Source organism: Cetorhinus maximus, chromosome 7 (genome assembly GCF_964194155.1).
Source record: "Cetorhinus maximus chromosome 7, sCetMax3.hap1.1, whole genome shotgun sequence".
Lineage (NCBI taxonomy): Eukaryota > Metazoa > Chordata > Chondrichthyes > Lamniformes > Cetorhinidae > Cetorhinus > Cetorhinus maximus.
Genome location: NC_135885.1, coordinates 4886470 through 4909537, shown reverse-complemented (window position 1 = coordinate 4909537; position 23068 = coordinate 4886470). Strand labels below are relative to the sequence as shown.

The 23068-nt window shown below is 46.7% G+C and overlaps 2 protein-coding genes across 4 annotated transcripts in view; both read right to left on the bottom strand.

Moving 5' to 3' along the window:
• The window catches only part of LOC144682549 (autophagy-related protein 16-1-like), an 87211-nt gene extending 82338 nt beyond the window's left edge, over window positions 1–4873 (bottom strand). The window contains exon 1 of the mRNA XM_078544980.1: window positions 4749–4873. Coding sequence (XP_078401106.1) covers window positions 4749–4854 — 106 coding nt within the window. The 5' untranslated portion in view covers window positions 4855–4873. The remainder of the gene's footprint in view (window positions 1–4748) is intronic.
• Window positions 4874–21943: 17070 nt separating this feature from the next.
• The window catches only part of pde2a (phosphodiesterase 2A), a 279683-nt gene continuing 278558 nt past the window's right edge, over window positions 21944–23068 (bottom strand). For all 3 annotated transcript variants that reach the window (XM_078544965.1, XM_078544967.1, XM_078544966.1), the window contains one exon: window positions 21944–22482. In XM_078544965.1, the coding sequence (XP_078401091.1) occupies window positions 22254–22482 (229 nt within the window). In that variant the 3' untranslated portion in view covers window positions 21944–22253. The remainder of the gene's footprint in view (window positions 22483–23068) is intronic.

Below are 23068 nucleotides of genomic sequence, written 5' to 3'. Positions count from 1 at the left end.
AAATCCAACCCGGCCAATTACCACCCCATCAGTCTACTCTCGATCATCAGCAAAGCGAAGGAAGGTGTTGTTGACAGTGCTATCAAGAGGGACTTACTGGCCACACGGCTCCTGACCTCATTACAGCCTTGGTTCAAACATGGACAAAAGAGCTGAACTCAAGAGGTGAGGTGAGAGTGGCTGTCCTTGACATCAATGCAGCATTTGACCGAGTGTGGCATCAAGGAGCCCTAGCAAAACTGGAGTCAATGGGAATCAGGGGGAAAACTCCCCACTGGTTGGAGTCACACCGAGCACAAAGGAAGATGGTTGTGGTTGTTGGAGGTCAGCAATTTCAGGTCCAGGACAGCACTACAGGAGTTCCTCAGGGTAGTGTCCTCGACCCAACCATCTTCAGCTGCTTCATCAATGACCTTCCTTCCATCATAAGGTCAGAAGTGGGGATGTTCGCTGATGATTGCACAATTTTCAGCACCATTCGCAACTCCTCTGATACTGAAGCAGTCCATGTCCAAATGCAGCAAGACCTGTACAATATCCAGGCTTGGGCTGATAAGTGGTGAGTAACATTCACGCCATACAAGTTCCAGGCAATGACCATCTCCAACAAGAGAGAATCTAACCATCGCCCCTTACCAATCAATGGCATTATCATCACTGAATCCCCCACTATCAACATCCTGGGGGTTACAAATAGCCAGAAACTGAACTGGAGTAGCCACATAAATAGTGTGGCTACAAGAGCATGTCAGAGGCTGGAAACTCTGTGGATGGTAACTCACCTCCTGACTCCCCAAAGCCTATCTACCATCTACAAGGCACAAGTCAGGAGTGTGATGGAATACTCCCCACTTGCCTGGATGAGTGCAGCTTCAGCAACACTCAAGAAACTTGGCACTATCCAGGACAAAGCAGCCCGCTTGATTGGCACGACATCCACAAACCTTCACTCCCTCCACCACCGACGCACAGTGGCAGCAGTGTGTATGATCTACAAAATGCACTGCAGCAACTCACCAAGGCTCCTTCAGCAGCACCTTCCAAACCCACGACCGCTACCATCTAGAAGGACAAGGGCAGCAGATAGATGGGAACACCACCACCTGGAAGTTCCCCTCCAAGCCACTCACCGTCCTGACTTGGAAATATATCGGCCGTTCTTTCACTGTCGCTGGGTCAAAATCCTGGAACTCCCTCCCTAACAGCACTGTGGGTGTACCTACACCACATGGACTGCAGCGGTTCAAGAAGGCAGCTCACCACCACCTTCTCAAGGGGCAATTAAGGATGAGTAATAAATGCTGGCCCAGCCAGCGAAGCCAACAGCCCATAAATGAATAAAAAAAACTTGAGGGAAATAAACTTTCAGGGCTACAGAGGTCAAGAACGGGACTGACTGAATTTCTCCATCTGGGGCAGAAGCGATGGGCCCAATGGTCTTCTTCTGCGCTGTAAATGGCTCTTATCAGATGGCCAAAATAACTCAACTTTCAGCTCTTGATGATGAGGTCTATCATGCCGCTCCCCTCGGACTTTCTCATCACTTTCCCTCTTTTGCCAAGATATTCCAAGTGTTCTTGTGTAAGCCCATATTTCAAAAGCTTTGAGACTTTTGATCATTTTGTTGCATATAATAAAGATTTCACAGGCAGGAGGGCTGTAGAGGCTGGGTCGTTAAGTATATTCAAGGCTGAGGTAGACAGATTTTTAATCAGGAAGGGAATCAAGGGTTATGGGGAAAAGGCAGAAAAGCAGAGTTGAGGATGATCAGATCAGCCATGATCTCATTGAATGGCGGAGCAGACTCAGTGGGCCGAATGGCCTACTTCTGCTCCTACGTCTTCTGGTCTTATACACAAGAAATAGGAGCAAGAGTAGACCATTCGGCCCATCAAGCTTGCTCCACCATTTAATTCAATCATGGCTGATCTTGGGTTTCAACTCCATTTTCCTGCCCACTCCCCCATTTCCCTTAATTCCCTGAGACACTAAAAATCTGTCTATCCCGGCCTTAAATGGACTCAATGCTGGAGCATCCACAGCCCTCTGGGGTGGAGGATTCCAAAGATTCACAACCTTTTGAGTGAAGAAATTTCTCCTCATCTCAGTCCTACATGATCGGCCCCTCATCCTGAGGCTGTGCCCCCGTGTTTTACCAGCGGAAACAATCTCTCAGCGTCTCCCCTATCAAACCCCTTCACAATCTTTAAAACAAACAGAAAATGCTGGAAAAACTCAGCAGTTCTGACAGCATCTGTGAAGACAGAAACAGAGGTAACGTTTCGAGTCCGTGCGACCCTTCTCCAGAGCTCTTCGAGGGTCATGCGGACTCGAAATGTTAACTTTGTTTTTCTCTCTCCACAGAGGCTATCAGGCCTGCTGAGTTTTTTCCAGCATTTTTTTTGTTTTTGTTTCAGGTTTCCAGCATCCGCAGTATTTTGCTTTTCCCTTCAGAATTTTGTAGGTTTCAATGAGATCGCCTCTCATTCTTCTAAACTCCAGAGTTCCGAAACTTCTGATGAAAGGTTGACCTGAATTGTTAACTCTGTTTCTCCATCCACAGATGCAGCCGGACCTGCTGACTATTTACAGCATTTTTTTTTTGTTCTTAATGCAGAGAACATAAGCACAATTTACTCAGCCTCTCATCATAGGACAGCCCCCTCAGCCCAGGGGGCAACTTAGTGAACCTTCACTGCACAGCCTCCAATGCAAGTATATCCTTTCTTAAATATGGAGACCAAAACTGCACACGGTATTGCAGATGTGGTCTCACCAAAATGCTATACAACTCTAGCAACACTTCTTCATTCCTGATACTCTGATCCCCTTGCAATAAAGGCCAAAAAAAAAAAGGAGCTTAATGCTGACCTGTGAATACAATGTGACACTATTTAACATGAGCTCCTTGCCTCAGGGTCTGTAAGGTCAAATCAAAGGCCCAACCATCCCCTTCTCGGGGCAACTAGAAATGGACAATAAATGCCAGCCTTGCCCGTGATGCCCACATTCCAGTTTTAAAAACCGTGTGAAAAAAAGGTGTCTGCCTAAATCGAACAACAGCACATTAAATTAAACTGACTTGTTCCGACATCCTGCCCCTTACCCTGCCCCCGCCCCCTGCCCCCTCAAGCAGAGATATTGCTTGTGGCAACCTCTATCTAGTGGGAGAGATCTTGGTGAGGTCAGATAACCAACACCCTCGATGCAGAAAATGGAAAGCTGATGCTCCGTGCGAAAACAATTTGACACGTGGGTTCAGAATGTTTCAGCCAGAGCTCAACATTCTCAGAAATGCTGACCGCCAGTCACAGAGGTGTGACCAGCATTGAGAGCTTTCCTTTTTGGGAGGTTACAGATACAGACCTGTGGCTCACAGCTCCTGGGCACTGGTCTGTTTCTGTAAACAGCACCCCCCCCCACCCGGCTTCGTATTGTCCCCTTCTCAAAATCATGACTCAACTAAGACAAACACACGGGCTTCTGTGTAACATGGCACTGGTGCTGTATAAAATGGCCCATTGCTCCAAATTATTTTCTGTGCTTTGGGATCGAGAGGAAGACTTGCATTTCTATAGCGCCTCACACCCCCCCACGACACCACTTTACAGCCAATGAAGTACAGCTACTGTTGTAGTAGAGCAAACCCGGCAGCCAAAGAGCACACAGCAAGCTCCCACAAACAGAATGCAACGACGACCAGGTAATCTGGCTTTGTGACGTTGGTTGAGAGATAAATGTTGGCCGGGACACTGGGGAGAACTCCCCTGCACTTCTTCAGACCCCTGCCATGGGATTGTTAACAGCCACCTGCGGTACACACACACACACCCTCAGCCTCATCCGAAAGACAACACCCCTAACAGTGCAGCACTCCCTCGGTACTGGGAGTGCCAGCCTGGATTTTGGGTTCAGGTTTCCAAAGTGGGGATTGAACCCCAGAACTTCCTGACTCCAAGGTTCGGAGTGTCACCCACAGAGCCACAGCAGTAGGTTAAGGCATAGGGACACCATCGCCTCCAGGTAAAAGGCATCCCAGTTTAAAAACATATCACTGAGATAACAGAAAAATACTGCAAATGCTGGAGAACTGAAATAAAAACAGAAAAAGCTGGAACAAAACTCAGCAGGTCAGGATGCATCTTTGGAGAGAGAAAAAGTTTTGAGTTCAATGTTCGAACTCTGTTTCTCTCTCTCCACAGATGCTGCCTGACCGGCTGAGCATTTTCCAGCATTTTCTGTTTTTGCATTGAGAACACATCACCTGATCCTTCACTGTCACTGGGTCAAAATCCTGGAACTCCCTCCCCAGCAGCACTGTGGTGTGGTGTACCCACACCAGGTGGACTGCAGCGGTTCAAGGCAGCTCAAGGGGCAGTGAGGGATGGGTAACAACAAATGCCCACACCCCGAGAAAGACTCCGACCAAAACAAACACGCCCAGCCAGCAAACACCAAGTGAAAGACTGTGATCAACAAACTTTTATCAGAGATCGGCTCAAAGGATTTGACTGGTAATCTTTCACCAGCGACGCTTTCTGGTCGCACCACAAATCGGATGAATGCAAAAGCGGGGGTGGAAAAGATTCCGGGCAGCAGCTTGGGGGTTAAAATGAGGCAGAATTAGCGGACGCTAAAGAACTCCCGGGGGGTTAACTGAAGTTGCAAGGGTGTTGGTTGGTTGTATCTAACGAAGGGCCCTTCGAATGCACAAATCAACAAGACAAAAAGGCTAGCAGTCTGCTCACAGGAGAGGATGAGACCCTCGAAGTGCAGCTTCTGGTACCGGTCCCGGTGCTGGAGCTGGACAATGATGTGCCTCTTCCACTTGGTGCCTGACCTGGGAGTCGCCATGACTGAAAGTGACAAGAGAGATTGGCAACAAGAAAATGCAACAGTGCGGCTGACGTCACCGCGCGAGGGAGGGAATCCCCCCCGGTCAGTAACAATCTGACAAAGACAAACTAAAGAGACAGCTCTCCCTATTAAAAGAAAAGACATATTAGGTTGATAGATATATATGTATCTATGCACCCTATACACATAAGCACCAGGTGCCTATTAGGCACATATATATATATATATATACCCATGGGGAATGGGGAGGGTTTCAATTTGGGACGTACCAAATATCAAAGCCTACCCATTATTGGCAGAATGGTTCATCTTTTTTTTGCGTTGTGAAATCGAAAGTTAGATGGCTTTAACCCTTTGCCGTTCTTTGCAAAATTCCTTCACAAGTGTCCCTCACCCCGCATCCCCTGTTCCAAGTGACACATGGCCCATTCCAGAGACAGGGGAACAGTTTGGATAAAGTCATTCCAGTAAAGAGGGCTTCAAGCTACGCTTTCTATATTTTTTTTAAAAAGTGGGATTGGGGGTTCCGGACAAATTGGGGCTTTTTTCTTATTCGGAGGGGTTTAATGAGAAGTTCTGTACAACATATGGTCCTTGAAAGGCAATTTTGCCCATCTTACAGGCTCTTTGAAAGAATTATCCAATCAGTCTCACCCCAGCTCTTCCCCTTAGCCCTGCAAAGGTTCCTGTACCAGCCAGAAGTCTAGTTCATTTTTCCTCTCCTGGCTTTAATGCACCTTTCACCGCAGTTAAAAACCTCATCCCACCCAAAACTCTGCTTCACGCCAAATCCCATTCACCCCTTCCCCACAAGCGCTGCCCCGGTTCCTTATCCGGCCATGCTTCACTTTTAAATTTCTCATCTTGGTTTTAAATCCCTCCCTATCTCTGAAACCTCCTCCAGCCCCACAACCTCCAGGGATCTCTGCACTCCTCCAAATCTGGCCTCCTGAGCATTCCCCATTCGTGGCCATGTCTTCAGCTGCCTGGGCCCTAAACTCCGGAATTATTTTCCTAAACCTCTCTGCCAAGCCCTGGGTGTGTTAATTTAAGATACTCAGTCGAGCTCATGATGTGGCTCATTTACACTTGCTAGAAGTATCGTATATTCGTACCGTTCTCTGCAAACAAAAGGAATATGTTCAAGCCTTGCTTCTTTTTAGAATTACCCAGGAACTGGGGGAGCCTACAGTTCCCCATTGCTTTCTGCATGGCAATGCCTCAGCCAATCAAAGACAACTTGCCAAACCAATTAGCACCCTTTTCTCCTGCAGTATAAACTGTTGCGATTGTTTGAAATTTGGCATTCTTGCATTTGGCCTCATGAGTGCAAGATGAAAAACTTTGGCAAGATGTCTCTCTTAGCAGCAATATTGATATATTAACCTTGACTGATATGATTGTGACCTTGTCTCTCTTGGCTCTCTTGCTGATCAAAAATCTAACTCAGCCTTGAACATATTCAATGACCCAGCCTCCACTGCCCTCTGGGAGAGAGAATTCCAAGCATTACTGACCGTCTGAATGAAGAAATTCCTCCTCATCTCCATCTTAAATGGGAGACCCCTTATTAGTAAACTGTGCCCCCCTAGTTCTAGATTCCCCCATGAGGGGGAACATCCTCTCAGCACTTACCCTGTCAAACCCCCTCAGAATCGTATGTGTTTCAATAAGATCACCTCTCATTCTTCTAATCTCTTATGAGTATAGGCCCAAACTGCTCAACCTTTCCTCATAAAGCAATCATAAGGGTTCCTTCACTGGAACTCCCACCTTAACAGCATTGTGGATGTACCTACACCACAGGGATTTTTAAAAAATAATTCAATGGATTTGGACATCGCTGGCTGGACCAACATTTATTGTCCATCCTAAATTGCCCTTGAGAAGGCAGTGGTGAGCTGCCTTCTTGAACCGCTGCAGTCCATGTGGTGTAGGTACACCCACAGTGCTGTTAGGAAGGGAGTTCCAGGATTTTGACCCACCGACAGTGAAGGAACGGTGATATATTTCCAAGTCAGGATGGTGAGAGGCTTGGAGGGGAACTTCCAGGTGGTGGTGTTCTCATCTATCTGCTGCCCTTGTCCTAGATGGTAGTGGTCGTGGGTTTGGAAGGTGCTGTCTAAGGAGCCTCGGTGAGTTCCTGCAGTGCATCTTGTAGATGGTACACACTGCTGCCACTGTGCGTCGATGGTGGTGGTGGTAACTCACCACCACCTTCTCAAGGGCAATTAGGGATGGGCAATAAATGCTGGCTTAGTCAGTGATGCCCACATCCCATAAATAAATTTTAAAAAGAATCCCTTCATCTGGGAATCAGCCGAGTGAACCTTCTCTGAGCTGCTTCCAGTTCAAGTCTATCACTCCTTTAATAAGGAGACCAAAACTCTACACAGTACTCCAGGTGTGGTCTCACCAATGTCCTGTACAGTTGTAGCAAGACTTCACTACTTCTATACTCCATCATATTACACAGTATATACACACAGAATTAGGAGCAGGAGTGGGCCATTCAGCCCTTTGAGCCTGCTCCGCCATTTGGTAAGATCACGAGTGATCTGATTGTGGCCTCAACTCTGCTTTCCTTCCTACCCCCGATACCCCTTGACTCCCTTGTCAATGAAGAATCTGTCTAATTCAGCCTTAAAAACAGCTGATGACCCAGTCTCCACCGCTCTCCGAGGAAGAGAGTTCCACAGATTCATGACTCTCTCTGAGAGAAAAAATTTCTCCTCATCCCCGTCTTAAATGGGAGGTCCCTTGGCCGGGATTTCCCGATCCTGCCTGCCACGGGACCAGAAATTCCCGCCCAAAGTCAACAGGGCTTCAGCTCTGTCCTTCCCGTGACGATCCCCGTGCCAGGCAGGACTGGAAAATCCCGAGCCTTATTTATAAACCGTGTTCCCCAGTTTTAGTCTCTCCCACAGGGGGAGACATCCTTGCTCTACAGCAGCATCCACCCTGTAAAGTCCCCTCAGAATATTATATGTTTCAATGAGATCACCTCCCAATCTTCTAAACTCCAGTGGGCACAGGCCCAGCCTGTCCAATTTCTTCTCGTCGGATAACCCCCTCATCCCAGGAATCAGCCAAGTGAACCTTCCCTGAACTGCTTCTAGTACAATTACGTCCTTTCTTAAATAAGGCGACCAAACTGTACGCAGTGCTCCAAAAGTGGCCCTGTGCAACTGTAACAAAACATCCCTACTTTTCTATTCCATTGTCCTTGCAATAAACAACAACATTCCACTTGCCTTCCTAAACACTTGCTGTATGAACCTGCTTACTAACTTTTTTGACTCATATGCCAGGACACCAAATGCCCCCTGTACCTCAGAGTTCTGCAATCTCTCTCCATTTAAATAATATGCTGCTTTTTATTCTTCTTGCCAAAGTGGGCAAGTTCACATTTTCTCACATTATACTCCACCTATAAAATTTTTGCCCCCTCACTCAAACAGCTATACCCTTTTGCAGACCCCTTATGTCCTCTTCACAGCTTACTTTCCTACCTCTTTGTGTCATTGGTAAATTGAGCAACCATTCTTTCAGTCTCTTCATCCAAGTCATTGATATAAGTTGTAAATAGTTGAGGCCCCAGCACTGATCCCTGTGGCACTCCACTTGTTACATCTTGCCAACCCAAAAATTACCCATTTATGCCTACTCTCTGTTTCCCGTTAACTAACCAATCCTGTATCCATACTAATATGTTACCCAAAAGCATGAGTTCTTATTTTATGTGGTAACCTTTGATGTGACACTTTGTCAAATGTCTTTTAGAAATCTAAGTACAGCACATCCACAGGTTCCCCTTTATCCATGTTGCTTATTACTTCCTCAAAGAGCTCTAACAAATTAGTCCAACAAGATTTCCCTTTCACAAAATCCCCCATGTTGACTTTGCCTGATTGCATTGAGATTTTCTAAGTGCCCCGCTATAATCTCCTTAATAATAGATTCCAGCATTTTCCCTCTTACAGATGTTAAGTTAACTGGCCTGTAGTTTCCTGCTTTCTGTCTCCCTCCTATCTTGAATAGAGGAGTCACATTCGCTCTTTTCCAATCTGATGGGCCTTTTCCAGAACCTAGGGAATTTTGGAAAATTAAAACCAATGCATTTACAATCTCAGCAGCCACTTTTAAGACTCTAGGATGAAGTCCATCAGGTCCTGGGGAACTTGTCAGCTTTTAGTTCAAATAATTTTCCCAGTACGCTTTCCCTGGTGATTGTAATTGTTTTAAGTTCCTCCCTCCCTTTCATCTCCAGATTTGCAATAAAGGCCAAAGTGGATGACCTCACGTTTCTCCACCTTGAATTCCATCCACCACATTTCTGTCCACTCTCCTGATCTATCAATGCCTCCTTGTAACTTTCTGTTCCCACCCACACTATTTATGGAGCCACCTAACTTGGTGTCATCAGCAAATTTGGATTTACAACTTTCTAATCCTTCATCCGAGTCATTGATAAATATAATGCAAAGCTGAGGCCCCAGCAAAGATCATCCTGACAACTGAAGTATGCACCATGAACCCTACTCTCTCTCTCCTACGTCCTAACTAAATCCCTACTCATGCCATCCACTCTCAAACGATGAAAGTCTTCCTTTTGCCTCTTAGCTACCAACCAACAACTGATACAATTTTTTAACAATAGAATGAATCAACAATGATGACTTCACAGTGCTGCAAACGTGGGTTTATTTTTTTGCTCCTGTCTCAGCTCATCTGCTACTGAAGCCCTCATCCAGGCCTTTGCCACCTCTAGACGCGACTATTCCAACACACTCCTGGCTGGTCTCCCACAATCTACCCTCTGTAAATTCGAGGTGCCGACCATGCCCTTACTTGCAGCGAGTCCCATTCCCCTCTCACCCCCGTGCTCACTGACCTACGTTAGCTCCTGCCTGGACCACACTTTGGTTTTTAAAATTCTCATCCTTGTTTCCCAATGCCTCCATGATCCCCCCCTCCCCCCTCTCCATTGTAATCTTCTTCTGACCAACAACCCACTAAGATCTTTGCAACCCTCCGATTCCAGCATCTTGAATCACTCCAGCATTGGCAGCCGTGCCTTCAACGACCAGGGCCCTAAGCTCTAGAATTCTCTACCTAAACCTCTTCCTCTTCGCTTACCTCTCTTCCTTTAAGAGGGCCCTTAAAACCTACCTGTTTGACCAGGAGCCCTAATATCTCCTGATGTAGTTTGGTGCTAATTTTTTCTTTTACTGCTCTCCTCTGAAGTACCCTCGGAATGTTTTTTGACTAAAGGTTCAAGGTAAATACAAATTGTTGTTGCATTGGTTGCAATGAAATGTTCATGAAATGGTTCCTCTGTTGTTGGGGGGCGGGGGAAGAGAAGTCTTTACTTCCTGTTTGCAGGTGAGTGGTTACCAGGTAGATAAAGGTTAAAGGTCACTATTTCCTCCCAGACAAATATAACACAAGGTCCTTTCAGTTTAACCAAAGGTTAATTTCTGTCTTGTGCTTGGAACACACAGGGGCTCACACAGGAGCTCTCGAGAGGCGGTGATGACTTTGTTGCATCAACGATGGTGTTAGGTCCAAGAGGACTTGCTTCAGCCCTCCCTGCCTCGTTCCCATTTTTTTAGGTTGGTTGCCTGGTGGTCATGTTGCTAGATTAATGATCCAAAGGCCTGCACTATTTTGGAGAGTCTGGGAGTTGCGTGTTGTGGGGAGGGGGGGGTGGTATTTAGTGCAGCCAGTGGCAATGGGAAACATGGTGGCCAGGCCCATTTAATCATGGGAGAGGTCCCGCGTTAGTCTCCTGACGGTAGCAAAACCTCTCCCGATTGAGTGGGAGTACGGAACGGGCTGACACGAGATCCCTGGCTGCAGGCGGTGAGATGTCAATTAGACTCATGAAGGAGCTAATTGACACACATTATCCCTGAGCCCAACACGATTTAATGGTTCCTCAGGGATTAAATGGGGACTGCCCGGCTTTCCCATGCCCTTGGAAGGCTGCCCAGCAAAATCTATTTGTCAGCGGCCTTCAGTGGAGTGGGGGTGGATGGGGAGGGGTTTTGTGTGGGGGCTGGTCCCTCATTATCAGACACCCTGGGCCCGATTGGAGGACTCGGTATTGGAAAGGGGCCGGGCCACTGAAAGCAAACCCCACCCCCACCCTCGCCACTAACCACCCTACCCCCACCACCCCCCACCGTCTCCCGCAAGATCCCCAACCCGCCACCTCCCATCCCACCCTCACTCACCTTTGTCTGGGGTCCCACGATGATCCCGGGCCTCCATGGGTGCATTTCCACCCATGGTCACCAACTCCCGCTGGCACTGACAGCAATGAGGAGCTGCTGGCCTCTGATTGGCTGACGGGTTTTGGCCGACGGGTCTTCCGCCACTGGGGGACCTCAAGAGCTTGGGAAGGCCCAATGGCGGCTTGAAGGGAATTTGATTCCGTCTGGCCTCCTTCACGGAACTGACAGGTGTTCCCCACGGGTTCTCCAACCAGTGGCCAAGACCTCCGTCGGCCAGACAGAGTCTCGGACGCGAGTTCCAGTGCATATTGGGGAATCGAAATGTTGTTAATTAATAAATCTGGAATTAAAGAAAGCTAATCTCATTAACAGTGATCATGAAACTACCCAAATTGTCATGAAAAGCCATCTGGTTCATTAATCTCCTTTGGGGAAGGAAACCTGCCGTCCTTACCCTGTCTGGCCTACATGTGACTCCAGACCCACTGCAGTGTGGTTGACCCTTAAGTGCCCTCTGAATTGGCCCAGCAAGTGACTCAGTTGTACCAAACCACTGCCCCAAAAAAATGCGGTGGGTGTACCTACACCACATGGACTGCAGCGGTTCAAGAAGGCAGCTCACCGCCACCTTCTCAAGGGGCAATTAGGGATGGGCAATAAATTCTGGCCCAGGCAGAATCCCAAGAGTGAGTAGCGAAAAAGAAATGGTTTTTTTTTTGTAAGTGAGCAGCTCTTTACTTTCAAAGCGGAATCGGATAAATACTCGAAGGGTGAAAACTCTGCCGGGCTATTCAGAATCGGCAAGAGGCGGGCAGGGTTAATCTTCATTGGCCCCTGTTCCGCATCGTTCTGCAATTCAACTTTGGCCTGAATTAGGATTGAGAAATTGGCCACATTCGTGGGATCAGGGAATAATCCAAAGATTTCACCTGAAAGATGGAAGCCCAGGAGCCACTGGGAGCTGGTCCTGTAGATTCATCTACATCTTCAGGGTGCGCTGTCAACACCCTCAAACCAGCACCTAAAAACACATGGCTTGCTCAAGATCACTTCGCTGTTTGTGGGATTGTACTGTGCACACACTGACTGTCATTTTTTCCCAGCGTTACAACAAGGACTACACTTCATTGGCTGTGAAGTGGTTTGGGATGTTCTGAGGTTGTGAGAGGCGCTATATAAATGCAGGTGGACAGTTAACATGACACCAGAAGCTAGAGCAGGTCACTGAGAGGACAATAGGTTCAGGGTGGATGGAGGGGTTAACAACTTACAAGGAAACGTCAGACGCCTGTGATGTTGGATGCCTGACTGTGTTCTCAAAAATGTTCAGTTCTCTGTGTTGCTAATCTTCCAGGTTTGCCCTGGACTCTCCAGAAAGTCACGATGACAAAAAGAGAAAAGAAAGATTGTTGCTGAGAGACATGTTGCTGAAGTTTTTCCATCTTGCACTGATCAGGACAGGTCAAATGCAAGAATGCCAAATTTCAAACAACCACAACAATTTATACTACAGGAGAAATGAGTTCTGATTGGTTGGCAAGTCAACTCTGATTGGCCAAACAAAAGGAATACTAGAAGAACTTGCAATCGAGAGGAAGGAGATGTTGGGAAGGTTATCTTTACTTAAAATAGTTAAGGTACCAGGACCAGAGGAGATGCAGCCAAGGGTACTGAGGGAAGTGAGAGTGGAAATTGTAGTGATAACATTCCAGTCTTTCTTAGACACAGGGGAGGTGCCAGAAGATACGTCTGTTGTGGGGAAGTTATTAGGATCAATCATTAAGGAAGTTATTGCTGGGAACTTTGAAGAGCTCAAGGCAATAGGAAAGAGTCAGCATGGTTTTGTGAAAGGAAAATCATGTTTAACCAATTCATTGGAGCTTTTTCAAGAAGTAACATGCACTATGGATAAAGGGGAGCCTGTGGATGTACTGTACTTGGATTTCCAGAAGGCATTTGATAAGGTGCCATATCAAAGGTTATTACAGAAAATAAAAGCCCATGGTGTAGGGGGTTACATATTAGTATGGATAGAAGACTGGCTGGCTGACAGAAAGCAGAGAGTATGCATAAATGGGTCTTTTTCTGATTGGCAGGGTGTGACAAGTGGAGTCCCACAGGGGTCTGTACTGAGGCCTCAACTTTTTACGATTTACATCAATAACTTAGATGAGGGGAGTGAAGACATGGTGGCTAAATTTGCAGATGACACAAAGATAGGTAGGAAAGTATGTTGTGAAGAGGACATGAGGAGGTTGCAGGTGGATATAGATAGGTTGAGTGAGTGGGCAAAGATCTAGCAAATGGAGTTTAATGTGGGAAAATGTGAAGTTGTTCACTTTGGCAGGAAGAACAAAAAAGCAGAGTATTACTTAAATGGAGAACGGCTGCATTACAGAGGTGCAGGGGGATCTAGGTGTTCTAGTACATGAGTCACAAAAAGTTAGTCTGCAGGTACAGCAAGTAATTAAGAAGGCTAATGGAATGCTATCCTTTATGACAAGAGACTGAACATAAAAGTAAGGATGTCATGCTTCAGTTATACAGGGCATTGGTGAGACCACATCTCGAATACTGAGTGCAGTTTTGGTCTCCTTATTTAAGGAAGGATGTAAATGCATTGGAGGCGGTTCAGAGGAGTTTACTAGATTGATACCTGGAATGAGTGGGTTCTCTTATGAGAAAAGGTTGGACAGACTGGGCTTGTTTCCACTGGAGTTAAGAGTGAGGGGTGATTTGATTGAAGTATACAAGATCCTGAACGGCCTTGACGAGGTGGACATGGAAAGGACGTTTCCTCTTGTGGGTGAGCCCCAAACTCGGGGGCACTGTTTTAAAATTAGGGGTCACCCTTTTAGGACAGAGATGAGGAGAATTTTTTTTCTCTCAGAGGGTTGTGCAACTTTGGAATTCTCTGCCTCAGAAGGTGGTAGAGGCGGGGCCATTGAATATTTTTAAGGCAGAGGTGGGTAGATTCTTGTTAGGCAAGGGGATCAAAGGTTATCGGGGGTGGATGGGAAATTGGAAATCGAAACAACAAGAAGATCAGCCATGATCTTATTGAAGGGTGGAGCAGGCTCGAGGGGCCGAATGGTCTACTCCTGTTCCTATTTCTTATGCCCTTATGACTGGAGAACTGCGAATGTTACGCACTTGTTCAAAAAGGGATGCAAGGATAAAGCCGGCAACTACAGACCAGTCAGTTTGACCTCAGTGGCAGGGAAACCTCTGGAAACTATAGTTCGAGATAAAATCAATAATCACTTAGACAAGTGCAGGATAATTAAGGAAATCCAGCATGGATTCATCAAGGGAAAATCATGTTTAACTAACTTTCTAGAGTTTTTTGAGGAGGTATCAGAGAAGGTTGATAAAGGAAGCGCTGTTGATGTGGATGTATGTGGATTTTCAAAAGACATTAGATATAGTGCCACACAACAGACTTGTGAGCAAAATTCTAGGTCATGGAATAAAAGGGAAAGTTGGCCCTTGGCTAAGAAATTGGCTGAGTGACAGGAAACAGAGAGTAGTGATAAATGGTTGTTTTTCAGATTGGAGGAAGGTTTGTAGTGGGGTTCCCCAGGGGTCAGTGTTGGGACCCTTGCTCTTCCTGATATATATTAATGGCCTAGCCTGTGGTGTGATGGACATGATTTCAAAATTTTTAGGTGATACGAAGATTGGAAATGTTGTCAACTGTGATGGGGACAATCTTGAACTTCAAAAGGACATAGACATGTTGGTGGACTGGGCAGACAAGTGACAGATGAAGTTCAATGCAGAGAACTGTGAAGTGGTTCACTTTGGCAGGAAAGATATGGTGAGACAGTATAAAATAAAGGGAGAGCCTCTAAAGGAGGTGCAGGGTCAGAGGGACCTCAGTGTATCCATATATAGGTCATTGAAGATGGCAGGACATGTTGGAAGATTAGTTAATAAAGCATACAGTATCTTAGGCTTTATTTTTAGGGGCATTGAGTACAAGAGTAAGGAGGTCAAGATGTACTTATATAAGATGCTAGTTAGGCCTCATCTGGAGTACTGTGTCCGGTTCTGGGCTCCATACTTGAGGAAGGATGCGAAGACATTGGAGAGAGTACAGAGGAGATTCACAAGAATGATTCCCAGGATGAAGAACTGTAGCTATGAGGATAGATTGAAGAGGTTGAGACTGTTTTCCCTGGAGAAAAGGCAGCTGAGAGGAGACTTGATAGAGGTATTCAAGATCCTGAGGGGTATGGGCAGGGTAAATAGTGAGAAACTGTTCCCAGTCAAGAGAACATCAAGAACTAGAGGGCATAGATTCAAAAGGAGTAAATGATGTGAAGAAAAAATTTTTCACGCAGAGGGTGGTTGGAGTCTGGCACAATCTTCCTGATAGGGTGGTGGAGGCAGGTTTGATCGAGGTATTCAAAAGGGGATTGGGTTGTTACCTGAAAAGAGAGAACCTGCAGGGTTACGGGGATGAGGTAGGTGAGTGGGATTAGGAAGAATGCCCTTTCAGAGAGCCAATGCAGACTCAATGGGCTGAATGGCCTCCTTCTGCATTGTAAAGATTCTGTGATATTCTTCAAACCTTGAGTCTTCTTTGAATTACCTGGGAGCTTGGGAAACCAATAGTTCCCTGTTGCTTTCTCCATGGAAATGCCTCGGCCAGTTAGAGTTGACAGTCAATCAGCACCCTTTTCCCCTGTAGTATAAATTGTTGTGATTGTTTGAAATTTGGTATTCTTGCATTTGTCCTGATGAGTGCAAGATGAAAAACTTTGGCAACATGTCTTTCTTTTCAGCGATATACAAGAAAGACTCATTTCTATCGTGCCTTTGATGACAACTGGATGCCCCAAATGATCCCCAATGAAGTGTTGTCACTGTTCTGCTATAGGAAGCAAGGCAGCCAATTTAGACACAGCAAGCTCCCACAAACAGCAATGTGAAAATGCTGAAATAGTTCATTGTTGTGGATGTTGATGGGAGGATAAGTATGGGCCCAGATGCCAGGGTACTTCAAACAATGCCACACAATCTTCTACATCACCCATACCAGAGCAGGCAGGGCCTCGGTTTTTCTCTTCTGAAAGAGGCACCTCTGACACTGCAGCACTGGGAGCGTTAGCCTGGATTTTGTGCTCAAGCCTCTGGAATTGGACTTGAACCCACAACCCAGTGACCCAGAGGCAAGGGTTCTACCCACCGAGCCATAGATGATACGCTCGACAATTAATCTCCAAGATGCTGCTGCAAGTCAGAACCTGGAGAAAAATCATGGGGATGTTCAAATAATTTGCACCTCTCCTTTTCAATTAGTTTCTACACTCCATCTGATTGAAAAATATTGGCAATGAGGAAAAATGGCTGAATGATTGCTGAATCATCCAATCAGATTAAGGAAGAATCAATTTGTTTCCTGATTGGCCGTGGGAGGGCACCATGATGATGGATGTGCAAATTGGCTAACGGCAGGAGGTTTTATTTATTTACTCTTTCATGGGCAAGGCCCAAAGCATTTGTTGCCCATCCCTCATTGAACTGAGTGTCTTGCTCGGTCATTTCAGGGGGGCAGTTAAGAGTCAACCACTTTGCTGCAGGTCTGGAGTCACGTGTAGGCCAGACTGGGTAAGGACGGCAGATTTCCTTCCCTAATGGACATTAGTGAACCAGATGGGGTTTTTACAACAATTGATGACAGTTGTCATTATAAGCCAGATTTATTAATTAAAGTGTAGGTTCCACCAGCTGCCATGGTGGGATTTGAACCCATGTCCCCAGAGCCTTAGCCTGGGCCTCTGGATCACTGGCCCAATGGCATCTCCCTTTGTGGTGGGGTGGCGGGGTGGGTGGTCACATGACAAGAGCTCCAGGAATCCCTCCAATCAGAGTTGGCAAAACTGGATGAGTCCAACTTGGCAAAAGAGTCGATCCTTCCGTTCTCAGTAATGGAAATGAAATCAAGGAAGTATAGAACACAAAAACAGAATTTATTCAGAAACATAAATGTTTTTTTCTCTTCTCTCTATTTACAATAACCAGACATCTCAGGACTACCCAAGTAGTTCAGAGTGGGTGATATGTTGACAAGCCTTAAACAAGTAGCACATTGCAAATGCCCCTTGTTACACGGTTACAAAGTATTTTCTGCTAAATGACTTTTAGGAAATCACCTGCAGAGTTTTTGGTGTCTCTCGGATGCTCATCTTATTGTGTGTTATGCTGGTCAGAATCATCAGTAATAGGAGTTGTAGATGGGGGGGAGAGATGCATGAAACTGGAATAAAATTGGTTAACAAACAAGGCTCCTCAGGCTGAAAGGCCTGGACCAGTTCCTGGATTCTGAGCACACCTTGGGTGTTCCAGCCCCTTCTCACTGCTGATGTTACTGGAGCAGAAATACACAAATGTAAAAGGAGAACAAAAGTTCAGAATAACATGGCTCCACCTGAAACCAGCCCCTCAGCTCTGTAAATGCAAAAGCAGGTTTGCAATGAGGCACTACCATCAGTGTGTGGGCCCCAGCACATTCAAACCTGCCACATCAGACAAGCTCACCACCATTCAGCAGAATTTACTTCTCATTTAACAGAATAAACAAAATTTTAATGGAAGGGTGAGAATAAAACTCTTTCAAACTTGTGGTTAAACCACATCCTGCACTGTCCCCATCAAACACTTCCAGGACAGGTACAGCACAGGGTTAGATACAGAGTAAAGCTTCCTCTACACTATCCCCCATCAAACGCTCCCAGGACAGGTACTGCACAGGGTTAGATACAGAGTAAAGCTCTCTCTACACTGTCCCCATCAAACACTCCCAGGACAGGAACAGTACAGGGTTAGATACAGAGTAAAGCTCCCTCTACACTGTCCACATCATGCAGCACTTCACCGTATATTTAACCCCCGTGCCATACCTGTCCTGGGAGTGTTTGATGGGGACAGTGTAGAGGGAGCTTTACTCTGTATCTAACCCTGTGCTGTACCTGTCCTGGGAATGTTTGATGGGGACAGTGTAGAGGGAACTTTACTCTGTATCTAACCCTGTGCTGTACCTGTCCTAGGAGTGTTTGATGGGGACGGTGCAGAGTGAGCTTTACTCTGTATCTAACCTTGTGCTGTACCTGTCCTGGGAGTGTTTGATGGGGACAGTGTAGAGGGAACTTTACTCTGTATCTAACCCTGTGCTGTACCTGTCCTGGGAGTGTTTGATGGGGACGGTGCAGAGTGAGCTTCACTCTGTATCTAACCCCGTGCTGTACCTGCCCTGGGAGTGTTTGATGGGGACAGTGTCGAGGAAACTTTACTCTGGCTCTGCCTTTCTACCACTGCTATCTCAGACACGCATTGTTATTTTACCACATTCCTGTGCACTGTCTGTGTTTTTAGTTGTAAGCGGCATTGTTTGATCGATGTGCACACATTAGAAACTAAGTTGTGCAGGACCTTCCTCTAGGATCTCCCAAACTCACTATGGACATCCATAAGAGGAGACCATCACCCTATTAGTATGGACTGATCAATGGGATAGAGAGGGGGATAAAAAATGAGGGGGAGAAAGAGAATCACAATATTGGTTAAAGAAACAATCACAGTTGTGCGGAGTGATGACATGTTAAAAAGGAGCATCAAATTAAGTCATGTGAGTTGAACTGAGGAATAAAAAAGGGGCACTCACACCGCTGGGGGTGTACTATGGAACCCCAAACAGTCCAAGGGAGATAGAAGAGCAAATTATTCAGCAAATTTTTGAAAACTGCAGAAACAATAGGGCAGTAATAGTTGGAGATTTCAACTACTTGAATATTAACTGGGACAGAGGGTGTAGGATTCTTAATATCCATTTAGGGGATCTTTATTTGTCACTAAGTAGCAAACCCACCAAAGACAAGTGACTGTTCTAGAGTTAGTTTTGGGAAATGAATCTGGGCAAGTAGAAAGGGTATCAATGGAAGAGCATTTTGGTAATACTGATCTTAATTTAGTTAACTTTTGAGTAAGACCATAAGATGTAGGAGCAGAAGTAGGCCATTCAGCCCATCGAGTCTGCTCCGTCGTTCACTGAGATCGTGGTTGATCTGATAACCCTCAACTCCACTTTCCTGCCTTATCTCCATATCCCTTGATTCCCTTACTGATTAAAAATGTCTATCTCGGCCTTGAATATATTTAACGTCCCAGCCTCTATAGATAAGACCAGTTATGGAAAGCACAAGGACAAGGGAAGGAAATCTGCCATCCTTACACAGTCTGAGACTCTAGTAATGTGGTTGACTCTTAACTGCCCTCTGAAATGGAGGGCAAGTCACTCAGTTCAAGGGCAATGAGGGATGGGTAACAAATGCTGGCCCTGCCAGTCACTGGTGTCACACCCACATCCCATGAAAGAATAAATGAAAAACAATTATGAGGAGCCTTGAGAGAGTGGATTGAAGGCCCTCATTCCCTTTGGCAGAGAGATAAGTAACCTGGAGACAAAGATTTAAAGTAATCGGGAAAGCCAGTTTTATTAAACTGGAATTTTTTTTGGCAAAAGCAGACAGGAAACAGCTACTTGAAGGTAAATCAGTGTCAGGGTAGTAAGAGGTACTCAAGGAGCTGATAGGGATGATTCAGAACATATATGTACTCCCAAATCTAGAATCCCCTGGATACCAAGGAATGTACAGAGTAGGATAAGGCAATGAAGGAAAGCTTATGTCAGATACTTAGCGCTACAGAAAGCCTTGAGGGATACAGAAAAAGCAAAGGTGAATCTAATAAAGACCTGAGGAGTTCAGGACAGGTTGTGAAGATGGTTAAGAAGGCATATGGGATACTTTCGTTTACTAGCTGAGGCATTGGATATGAGAGCAGGGAGGTTATGCTGGAACTATATAAAACACTAGTTAGACCACAGCCACAGCATTGCATACAATTCTGGTCACCACATTACAGGAAGAATGTAATCGCACTAGAGAGGGTACAGAGGAGAGTTACCAGGATGGTTGCCAAGAATGGGGAATTTTAGCAATGAGGGAAGATGGGATAGCCTGGGGTTGCTTCCTTTGGACCAGAGGAGGCTGAGGGGAGATTTAATTGAGGTGTATAAAATTGAATTTAATTAAAGTGGGGAGAGAAGGTGGTTTAAGGGTGACATCACTGGACAAGTGATCCAGAGACCTGGGCAAATCTTCTGGGGTTGGGTGGGGGGGATGGGGGGGTGTTGGGGGTGGAGGGAGGTTGTTGGGGGGTGGGGGGGGCAACATGGGTTCAAATCCCACCACGGCAGCTGGTGGAATTTAAATTCAACTAATAAAATCTGGAATTGAAAACTTGTTTCTGTAATGGTGACCATAAAACTATCATCAATTGTTGTAAAACCCCAACTGGTTCACTAATGCCCTTTAGGGAGGGAAATCTGTCGTCCTTACCCGGTCTGGCCTACATGTGACTCCAGACCCACAGCAACGTGGTTAACTCTTAACTGCTCCCCCCCTCCACCACTCTGAAATGGCCGTGCCAGACACTCAGTTCAAGGGCAATTAGGGATGGGCAACAAATGCTGACCTTGCCAGCGACACCCACATCCCATGGAAGAACCAATTTAAAAAAATGAGGAGCCCAGACAGATTGGTTAGGAAGGCCCTACTTCCCTTGAGCAGAGAGATCAACAACTAGGGGACAGAGATTTAAAGTAATCAGTAGAAGGATTAGAGGGAAGTTGAAGAGAAACTTTTTCACCCGGAGAGTGGTGGGAACTCACTGGCTGAAAAAGTGGGAGAGGCAGAAACCCTCACTGCATCTGAAAATATAGGGAGTGTTCGAAAAGCTGCGAACCAGGAACTGGGAACTAGAATTGGCCAGGGTCTATCTTTGGTGGCCAGCACAAGCACGATGGGCTGAATAGCCTGCTTCACTACTGTAGACTTTCTTTGTTTGAAGCTACAGATGTAGCTGGTGATCGATGAATAAGCTTACCCATGACCCTGACCCAAAGTCCTGCCATTCAGCAATTGTAGAACGATCGTTTAAACAGTGCAGGAAACGAAGTGGCCTCTCAGTGCGGTTAGAGCAATCATGGCGCTGGGGTGTGTAAAGAGCGGATGTGGGGTACAGTTCCAAGTGTGGCACTGACCATCCCCTGTTGCCCATTCTTCCCATGGTGAAACAGGACGCCAAGGTTTCGTGCACCACCCGACAGTGGGAGCTGGGCAGTTACTGGACCGAGTAACCAAAGAGTTCAAATTCCCCAAAAAATTTAAACAAAGCTGCCCATTTGGATAATGCCACCTGATCAGGAAACGGCCACAAACAGACGGGAACCTGCTGTCCATACCCCCTCTGGACTGACAGGGACTTCAGTCACACGCTGCACGTGTAATACTATATTAGACACCGGTGTGTGACGGGGCAGGTGTGAAGGGGTGGGGGTGGGGGGGGCAGTCGGAGCTATTCCAATGCTTTCCCGGCCGGACACCCATTTACCACCCTCCCCGAACTCGAGCTCATCCAAAACTCCGCCGCCTTTCCTCTAACGGGCGCCAAGTCCCGTTCAGCCATCTTCCCCGTGTTTGCTGAGCTACGCTGGCTCGCGGTCAAGCCATAGCGCGACTTGTGTTCAGGTCCCTCCGGGGGACTCCGCTCTCCCCTCCTCCCTAACTCTGGAATCTCCTCCAGCCCCACAACCCTCCGAGACCCCTGCTCTCCTCCGGTCCTGACCTCCCGAGCGTCCCCAATTTTAGTCCGCCCTCCATTGGGTGGCCGTGCCTTCAGCTGCCCGGGCCCTAAACTCTGGAATTCCCTCCAATCGGCTCTCCATCCCTCTACGTTGTTTCTTTCAGATGCCCCCTAAAAAAAACCGACCTCGTGGAGTGAACCTTGGGTCACTTGTCCTAACATGCAGCTGGGTATCTAACTCTGTCCGATAACACTCCTTTGTAGCACTTTGGGACGTTACTTTTTAATTACCTTAAAGGTGCTATCTAAATGCAAGTGTTTTGTTTCTGTTGAGTGCAAATGTCAAAAAAGATGAGTGAGAAAGAGACAACAGGGACAACCACTCAATTAATATTCAGGCCTATAAAAAATAAATAAATTTAAAAGATGCCAATGTTTGCTGTTGTCTGTCGCTTCCTTGATTTTTTTTGTATTTTTTTCTGTTCTTTTAAACCGGAATAAAAATAATCATTGATTAGAAGTGGCTTCCATCTCCTCTGGTATGATTCTCTCAGTCTTTGGGGAAATGTCTGCTGCGGTTAGCACATCTGTAACCGCATCGTCTAGAAAGTCCAGTGAGTTGTCACTCGGAAGCCCTGTTGTGGTGAACTTCGGGGCCACCTTAGCCCAGTGATCGCGGTTTGCCTTTACGTGTAGGTAGAGAGGTTCGGCCTGAGGCATGAGGTCCTTCAGGAGCCTGCCCAGAGAGGAAATAAAAAAATTAACGTTAATTGTGGTTCAGGCGACAGTGAACCTCAACCTGGAGACAGCAGGTCGTGTCATCCGTCATGAGCCCCTTAATCCCAGGCTGAAGATCCGCATTGTCGGAGGGTCAATGCTGAGGGAGTGCTGCACTGTCGGAGGGTCAGTACTGAGGGAGTGCTGCACTGTCAGAGGGTCAGTACTGAGGGAGTGCTGCACTGTCGGAGGGTCAGTACTGAGGGAGTGCTGCACTGTCGGAGGGTCAGTACTGAGGGAGTGCTGCACTGTCGGAGGGTCAGTACTGAGGGAGTGCTGCACTGTCGGAGGGTCAGTACTGAGGGAGTGCTGCACTGTCGGAGGGTCAGTACTGAGGGAGTGCTGCACTGTCGGAGGGTCAGTACTGAGGGAGTGCTGCACTGTCGGAGGGTCAGTACTGAGGGAGTGCTGCACTGTCGGAGGGTCAGTACTGAGGGAGTGCTGCACTGTCGGAGGGTCAGTACTGAGGGAGTGCTGCACTGTCGGAGGGTCAGTACTGAGGGAGTGCTGCACTGTCGGAGGGTCAGTACTGAGGGAGTGCAGCT